The 9,488-nt window shown below is 38.7% G+C and overlaps 1 protein-coding gene across 1 annotated transcript in view; it reads left to right on the top strand.

Moving 5' to 3' along the window:
- The first annotated feature begins 7,633 nt into the window (after positions 1 to 7,633).
- LOC136430756 (1-phosphatidylinositol 4,5-bisphosphate phosphodiesterase epsilon-1-like) overlaps positions 7,634 to 9,488 on the top strand; it is a 36,324-nt gene continuing 34,469 nt past the window's right edge. The window contains exon 1 of the mRNA XM_066421638.1: positions 7,634 to 7,742. Within this exon, the coding sequence (XP_066277735.1) occupies positions 7,641 to 7,742 (102 nt within the window). The 5' untranslated portion in view covers positions 7,634 to 7,640. The remainder of the gene's footprint in view (positions 7,743 to 9,488) is intronic.

The raw sequence follows: 9,488 nt of genomic DNA, 5'->3' as shown, positions 1-9,488 counted from the left end.
TGTTGAGGGGATCTCGTATTTTGATCTCCACGAGTGAGTTGTATGTCGTACATCACTACATGGTAAGCAGTTTCCAGTTCTTACATGTAGTCTAGGCATAAGGGCAAGGTTATGAAGTTTGCAGCGAATTCAAACTTTGATCAGGCGTGGTGTGTGGTCGATCGGTACTTATGTGCCTTACTCGATCGATCTATGTTCCCGTTAGATCAGAACAATCCAATGCCATAGACATAAACTAACCTGCGATAGTAAAGACTGATCTGCAATTAGAGACCTTTCTTACAACCACAACCAACTCAGCAAAACAGAAAACTTTAACGTTAGATGGTCAGAAAAAACGTACTTCTAAGACGGTGTTACAAATTATTCTCTGTTGGGGGGGGGGGGCGTCCATGTGTGTCAAATTTTGTCTGTAATGATTGTGCTTACATTCAAGTCGAATGTGTTTTATCAGTGGTTTTCTGATGATCAATATGAAGCAGGTGACCGTTGGCCAATTCCCTTCACATTCGTATATTTGTCGATTTTTCACGATCTAAACGCTATGAAAGTAAGACCAGTCCATTTCAGGCCGGTCTCCACGGGAGGGGGGTCAACTCACGCGGGAAAGTTCATTTGTGGCGAAGGAAAGGGTTTCCTTATAGCTGGAGCCTGAACAAAGGATGATTTTATGATATAACAATAACATTTTTATGTTCAATTGAAGTTGTAAATGGTACAATTGGTCGCAAGTGGGGGATATTCTGAAGCTAGAAAAAGACACACCCTCAGCCCCTCACCCATCCCTTAGTTGGCCTGCTTGTGAAATATAATCCTTGTGAAATACAATATTCACCATGAAGCTCAGCCAGTAGGTACCCTATAAGAGTAATGAGGCTGTGCTTAAGTTGGTGACGGTAAGGGGCAATGGAATAAACCCCAGTGTTACGTTCCTTTGAGATTAAGTGCTACAGAAAGTTGCAGTTTTGCAATTCAACTAGAAATATGTATAAAGGACTTAAAACTGTTCTCCAACTCAACAAATTTCACTCACGGAATAACTTGGAATTTTTACCGAATCACTCGGTCTTCATTAGCTATTTTAAAGTGCTGTAGACACCTGATAACGCAGGTGTGACGTCAGCACTGGGTCAAAGTTTATCGGAAGTCTGTATCGCCCCCCGTCCCGGTTGAGAGAAGGTTGGTGTGCCGGTGGGAGAACAGTTTATTTCTCCTTAATAATTTGTACTTTACCAACTCAGATGAACTTTCATGCTCAGGTATAAAAAATGTCATTTAAATTTTAAGAACTGAAGATGTTGCTTTGAGGTTAACAATAGTACATCACTAAAAACTGTTGAAGATTCATGACAATATAGGATAAGAGATTCAGACACATACGTTGCATATCCAGATGTTCAAATTGGTCTCTGCCTTTTTTTAAAACCTTTTGAGGAACCGTACTGACTCAATGTCACAATAATTTTTTTATCAAAATGAACTATTAATCCCATTAGCAACAATGGTTGCTGGTTTTATTTTAGAATTCTGTCCTATCTTATTTGGAAAAACATCTATTAAAAAGTCTATTTACATAGTCTTTTAGTGCCTTGTTTTCCCATACAGTGATAAGGCTGAGTACTGTTTGTCCCCATGTTTACGTAACAAGATTTGCTATGTATGATTGAAAGCACTGTTCCACACACCAGCCACATTCCAAATTTGCTTGCTATGCTTAATTTATTTTGACATCTCGACAAGGAACCCTGAAGTTTATGTGTTTTATCAGTCCTTGGTCTTGATCTGAAGTGCTTATAGTACAAACACTGTTCTCTCTTTTTATATAAAGTAGTTTACTATGCATAATGCTACTGTATACTATACTGAATATAACGATAGTGAGTCATGACCATCTCACTGTTAGGACAATTTGAAGTACTGATAACTGACATAACTCATTGATTATGATGGACTACTAGGAGTAGGAGTGCTCAGTGACTCCACTGCACAAAGGTTGAGTTTGTTGAAAGTGATTTTCTCAATGCTTCCTTCTTGATATACAGGAAGTCGTGACTTGCAGACAACTTTGGAATTGAGCCCAGGTGAGCTTAGCAGGTGAGAACACCTTGTTGTGTGAGAGCCTGTTCATACCAGGATTCACGAATCGTGATTCACCCAGGGAAGGGATTGATCCCAATTCGTGGAGCCTGGTATACAAGGTTCTTGGAATCTGGCTCCGAGGGGGGGGGGGGGGGGGGGGGGTGGCTCCGGATCGGGATCAATCCCTTGTCTGAGTGAATCCTGGTGTGAACAGGATCTAACTGTCTAGTTCACAACAGAAACTGAGGAAGGATGATACTATAATAATATGTACTAATGTAATAAGTTGGTAGATTTGGCAAAAATTTAACATTTATCCCTGAAACTTTGTAAGATAGGACCAGGAAGTAACATTACAGCTGAAGATTGAAATGCATGCAAAAGCCAGTGATTTTTATTTGTCACGTGGACTTATTATTTCTCTTGTTGACTTTTGCTTGAGCTTACAACTGCAGCAGATACAATGTATGCCAGGACAATATGGTACTAATAAATACTTACTACTGTAAAGGCTCACAGTAACAACCTCTAGTGCATGTGTATAGTGCAATTATAGAAAACTGTTACAATGAATTGCAAAAACTTACAAGTGCAAGTATCATACTTGTGACTTTGTTGACTTGGTTAGTTGGTAACCAGTGTAACACAGGCCAACAAAGTTAAGCTGGAGATACTTGAGTAGAAAGTCGTGACTGAGTACAACAGTACGTCTACTTCAGCGTGTTTGAGAGCACCATGGGAACAGGAAGTGATGTCACCTCAGGAATGCACGCCCTTATAAATGGGGAAGAAACAAAATTGACTTTAGGACCTTTGATCCCCTAATCCTATTTATTTAGATAGGTAAATCATATTTTTATGGTAGTTCAGGGGTAGATCAGTGAATGTGAAGTTGATTCTGTCCATAATGTCACACCCGGGTGCAAAATTGGTACCTGTAGCCCTATTGTAGTCTGAATAGATAATGTTGTGATCAATATCTTGTTTATCAATAATAAGTCCAGTAATCAGAATTTTCTAATCACAAAATGGCATCAATGGACTTCCTAAGAATCTTCATTATAGATTTGAGAAAGACAAAAAATGTTCAAACACAAGATTTTTCATAAATTCCCCTTTCCAACTAGACCTTTGCATTTGTACATTAATCAAATCATCCAGTTTTGCAGCTACAAACATGAAGGAAAAGAAAACATACATTTCGGGAATAATCTGGTAATACCACATGTACATACTACATGTAAATACCCTGGACATATTTCCCCGGCTGTTGTGTCCAGTTGTTTGTGTACTGCTGGGCTGTTTGAACAGTGCAATCCTGGCATACTTACTACATGTTACCTCATGCTTTTGTCTTCTGGAAAATGTTTGCCAACAGATAACATGGATGGTAGCAGCTTGTTGCTCAATGGCTGAGCACTTAATTTGTTTGTCCACTCTTGATGATTGCCTGGTGGCCCTTTGGTTGTAAACGAAACAGCAAAGGGAACACATGTAACACTACTCAAAATATATTTTCCTAGAACTATCGTGGAATGGAATTCGTTACCACCAAGTACAGTAGGGGCATCTTTGCTGGATAGCTTTAAGGAACACTCGCAGCAAGATGCACAAAAGTTAGGTGTGACAGGTCTTTCAGTGAAAAATAACCAGCTGCTGCCACGCCGCGTGCCTGCAAAGCTGGTGTGTTACGCCGAAGGGTGGTTATACTGGCTATGAACAAGGGGTGATCAATAAGTCCTTGGCCTCACCCAGAAGTAAGGTGCACATCTTAAATATTGGGGAACTATAAAGGCTTTTATGAATGTCTGCCAAAATTCAAATCATTGTGATCATTACTTTTCAGATGACACCCAGTAATATTAAGTGAGGTAGAAGGATAAAGACATAAGACAAGTGAGCTGCGACCTGAGGTGTGCGGGCCAACTTGATCCGCTGAATGTCAAATATCCGCTTCTTTTTAGTTGAAATAAGAAGTAAATGTTTGTCAAACATTTTAAGAAATGAGAAAGAAATGTTCACCAAACCATTTTATGCCGATGTATGGCATTCATGGCACCAGGAGCTTGACTCACTCAGCTCTGATCACAGTTCAATCTTGTTTTTCTCGCCACTTACCTACTGATTTGTTAATGGATGTCGATTGAAAGGTAATGACCACATTAATTTGAAATTTGGTGGATATTGCTAAAAGACTTCAAACCTCCTTGATACTATATAATTATGCCCGAAATTTGAGTTGTGCACCTTACTTCTGGGTGAGGCCGAGAACGTATTGTTCACCCCTCGTAGATATAGATACAGACAGAACATAAGAAAGGTTTATATTTAGAGTAAATGTCGTTGTTCATTGAAATACTGCTTCTATTTGAATAAAGGCACAAACAAACAAACAATTTTTGAATCTAATCAGCAAATGTTGTACTTTGGTGTCATAAACACTTTAAAGTCAGGCATACAAACATAGGCACTAATCACCTGAAGTTTTATGAATAATGCAAACATTCATGTGTGCCTTTTACTTCGCGTTCTCTTTGTAACAGTTAATCATGTTACTAAATTTGTTGAGTTTCCAGCATAGAGCATCACAGAAAAGCTGTACATTTACACTTCTATAGTGTATGGTCTATTATTAATCTGCCAGGGTAGCCGCCCGTCTGTGCCAGCATGCAACACACCAGCTTCGAAGGCACATACATGTAGTAGCGGTGGTTATATCAAAGGATCTGTCATTCCAACTTGTCAGCCCTTGTCTCAAACACAGTGTTGCCATGGCATGACATGTATCTCTGAAGTATTCCTCCTATAATGGGATGATAGGCAAGCAATAGATTAAAGATGTTTTTAATTGGCTACATGCTACATGCATGTCAGTTTTATTCAATCAAAGCTCAGAATTGCTTTTTATGATTAGCTCTAAGACTAACTACATTTAAGTCTAAGCATGCACTGGGCAGGTGCACAGTATGTGTCCATACTCACAATGGAGTTCAAATTGGTTTTCTGCAACTTCATATAGACTCTTAAATACAAGTGCAGTAGAATCCGCTTAACTGCACCACCCATTTGTCAGCGTTTTTGGTGCAATTATCCGGCTGGTGCAACAAGAGTTCCACGACCTCATATCTCCATGAACAATTCTATTCATGGAAATGACTTACACATTTGCATAATATATGATTGGTCATAAACACCTTTATCTGACTTACATGTTGACGTATCTATGTTGCAATATTGAGTCCTGTAATTTTCCAATTAGATGAATTATGGTGTTTTTGCATGAATTATGCAAATTAGGAATTTATTTGCATAATTGGTATCTGTTGATAATCCACTTTCCATAAACTACATACGTTACATGTATTTGAGTCTGATTATGGAAAACACTGCAAATATAGATTTAGCTCATTAGTTATGCAAATTAAGTCCTAATTAACATAATTTGCACTTCATTGTGTACATCTCTGTCTAAGCCACCTGTATACTAAATATCATGGAAATCCATCGTTCCTTTGTTCAGTTATTCTCCTTAGAAGATTTTCACGATAATGCCCTTGCAGTTCCAGAGCAAGCTGCTAGGGGGCCCAAACCCACACCACGTCTTCATTACACCACAAGCTATCTGCCACAAAAAAATCATGACCATAGCACGTCTAGGTCAAGAGATACAAAAATGGAATTTCTGCTGCAGTACCAAGGTCACATACCAGGGGGCCCAAAATTGACCTTGAATTTCGGCTTCGCAACACCTGCCCACATACTAAATATCATCGTAATCCATCAAGAGGTTCTTGGTGCGGAAACGCAAACAAACAAACAGACAGACAGACACATAGACACACCCAAAACAATATCTCCATTTTTCATGGAGATAATTATTCAGTTATTAACTTTATTTATTGACTCTTTGCTGAAAATAAAGAAATGACTACGAACCTGTTTTAAAATATTTTGCATTCTTTCATTTCTTTCGGGTCCCATTGTTTGACAGCCATGCGCTCTACCACTTGCGCCACACGACACCACGCATAGACTATTAGTGTATGCAAATTTGTATTCATAAGTACATGATTGCATAGTGTATTATCACATGGGATTTAACAGTGTATCAGCCTGGCATAGAATTTTTGTGTTTGCAATTTAGATTGAATCTTATAATGGAAAAGGTAGTGCTAACAGTACTACTGGTATGCAAGGTGATCCCATAGTGACCCATACACAAATTTGTACCTTGTGCTACAACCTGTTCTTTTTTAAATGCTGAAACTTGTTTTAATGAATCTTTTCCCAAAAAAGATCACACAACAAAATGTCATTTCCCGAGCTTCAACTGTCAATGAAAACTACATGTAAAGTTAGTTCTTTATACAGTTGATGCTAACATTACACTTCTTATGTATATGTTTAACAATAGTACTGATCTGGTATTAACCCAAAATAAGGATTGCTACTGAAAAGTAAATAAACTGTTGACTTAATGAAGTCCATTATTTCACATACTATATATGTGTATGTGTGTGCAATACTGGAACAAGATCTCTAATAACAGTTGGCTTTAGCCTTGACATGTTGTACTGTATATGTAACAGCAGCCAATATTCTATTCCCAGACCATAACAACATTACAAGGAAGATCATATTACCGTCTTTAGTTATGCTATCAGTCAGTCCCCAAATTCCCTGTTATTTAAGGGTTTTACCCATTAGTAGCTGTGGAACCTCAGACTGAGGATGAATGATGACGCCCGTAAACGCCTGCCAACAATGCAAATGGTCAACCTTTGATAAACGTCTCTCATTTTCATTGTGCATGTAGCCTGCTGCACATTGTGCTATTTGTAGGTTCTTGTAAGAACACCACTGAACACACACAGCCTAACTGGTGACATTTACTCAGTTTGTTTGTTCATGGCCAGCTAGGTAAAGAGCTGCTATTTTGACCACTAGTGGTCTATCCCGGTTTTACTTCTGTGCATGCAGGGTGTAAAATTGGAAATGACTGTCTGAGAAAATGACAGGATAATAATAATTTAGCACACACAGGGTTTGTAGAACTGATCAGCCACTAGAAGATCTTAACAGTTAACTTTACTCTGGTAGCTATCACTAATGTCAGTAATTAATTGTCTCCAAACTTTTCATTGCTCTGTGCCCATGGTCAAGGTTGCAACTGAAGAGTAAACTACAAGATTTCATGAACTTCATGGAAGGCTTTCTTTCACAGAAGTAGAGGTCAGGTTCTTGACATAATTATTTGTCTGATTTAGAATTAGGATCAAATTCAACATTTCTAATGAGATGGTTTCTATCCTAGAAACAAAGGGGGAATGTGATACTGTGCTACCAATAATTCATTTAATGTAATATTAAACCAACATTCCAATTTTTACATAAGAATGATTGGGGGCTGCACGAGGGTTTAAGTGTCTGTGTTAGATGTTTCAGGAAAACTGCTGCAGTGTAAGTGACAATGAACAGTCTTAACTTAACCCGATACTAGTCTGCCACTGAGCCGGCTTTTGTATATTCCTAGCTGGCGGAACTGAGCTCCAGTTGGTGACATGCACTCCCTGCACAATAGTGACGCTATAGATGCGAGAAACGGGGAGAATGGCACGTCCGGTCTCCAAGGAAACCAGCAGGTGTCCTGTAAAAATGAACAGGTGCGTAAAATCATTTTATTTAAAAAAGATTAGCAATATTTCAGCAACTAACTTCCAAGATTAGTACTGTTATCTTTGCTGTACTAAGTGTAACAGCCATACCAGGGTTGAGGCAGTCGTGACAGTCATGGCAGCTTTAACAAGTTTTCCATCTGCAAACTGCTGATTAAGCCAATCAGTGCGCAGAATTGTTGAATGTATAGATTAATAGGAACCATGGCCAACATGTGTAGGTCCATCATCAACATTTAGTGAGCTAATGACCTGAACTTTATCATGGCATCCTGCCTGTAACCTAAGCCTGTGTTCATTACAGAGAAAAATACTCGGCATGTCAAATGATTTCATGTCACGAAATCATTTCAAATGCTGCTAGTGCAGATCACAGTACTCTAAATGGTTTCTTTATTCCATTTTTATTCCAATCTTTCTGCTCTGTTCCAAACCTACCAGAAGTTGGACAATTTAAGCAAAGTAAGTTGGATTTAAGGCTTAAAACTAGTTCACAGCTTCCCTCTAGATCTTGAAGTTGGTGTCTCCATCATCGTATGAATGTCTTTGCCTCACCTTCACAATTGTATCCCTAGTTGACCCCATCACTAATGATATCTGGACAGCCTCAGGTCTGCTATTCTTGATATCATTTCTATGGCTAGACTAGAAATAGATGGAGCCCAAAGTAGGTGTCCTCAGTAACCCTGGGTGTTACAGCTGAGCTCTACTTGCCGCACTTCTATGACTTTGGTACAGTGTTCAGTTTCAAACTACACGTATCTCTGCTTTGGTATGCATGCACCTGCACTTCACCACATAATATATCTTTGCAGAACTATATATGTATCACAGTTAGTGTGCTGTAGCATCAATGTAACTTTGTGCCACTTTGTGAACAAAACATTTTGTTCACATGTAATGTTCAGTCATGGCCAAAAGTAAATGTTGAATTTTCGGTTGAAAATGAAATGATATCGCATTTTTTTCAATAGCTAATTTGTCATTTAAAATGTATTGTAGTAACATAATATTGTATTGTTGGATAATCTGTGTGATGTTTGCAAGAACTGATATTGTCAGCACTCCATACATGTGTGTCCTATAATGTTTCATCTTCTCTTAAGCTCCCTTTGAAGTCCTGTTACCTGTGCAAGGCCAGGTGAGACATACCTGTAACCTGATCTCCATACCTGAACTAGGATGGCCCCAAATGTGTCCAGTAATACCAGTCCAGTCTCTTATGGCTGCTTGGATTACACCTGTACAAGGTTATGTAGAACAGGATATGTCTCTTGAATCTGAGTCATTCACCATGGTATGATAAAATAGACTGAGTAAAACTAATGTCTAGATGAAACTGTGACACAGATCAGATCTGAAATAGAGAGATGTGCACCTTTCTTGTATCAATATAGTGAAGAAATTCGCTCTGCTAAATTCCTAGTAATATGAGTTCTTACAGTTTTTGCATATATTGCAATAGTCATTTCCAAAGCCATCATTCAAGACTGCCATGAAGATGTCTGACAATCTTCCAACAAAGGTCAGTGCTACTCCTGGAAACGAACCCTTCCTCAGAGTTTATTGGTATTGTACAGCTGTAGGATTGCTCCATTTTGGAGCGCTGCTCTTTTGGCCCTGGAAGGCTTGACTCCTGACTGTGTAAGATTATAAGATACATTAAGCTTTAGTGTTGATGTGGAGGCCAAAGGTCAGAATAAACCAGTAGCCTGTATTTGTTTAAAGAGTGCA

This window comes from Branchiostoma lanceolatum, chromosome 3, assembly GCF_035083965.1.
Source record: "Branchiostoma lanceolatum isolate klBraLanc5 chromosome 3, klBraLanc5.hap2, whole genome shotgun sequence".
Classification (NCBI taxonomy): domain Eukaryota; kingdom Metazoa; phylum Chordata; class Leptocardii; order Amphioxiformes; family Branchiostomatidae; genus Branchiostoma; species Branchiostoma lanceolatum.
This window is presented reverse-complemented; position numbering and strand designations above follow the sequence as displayed.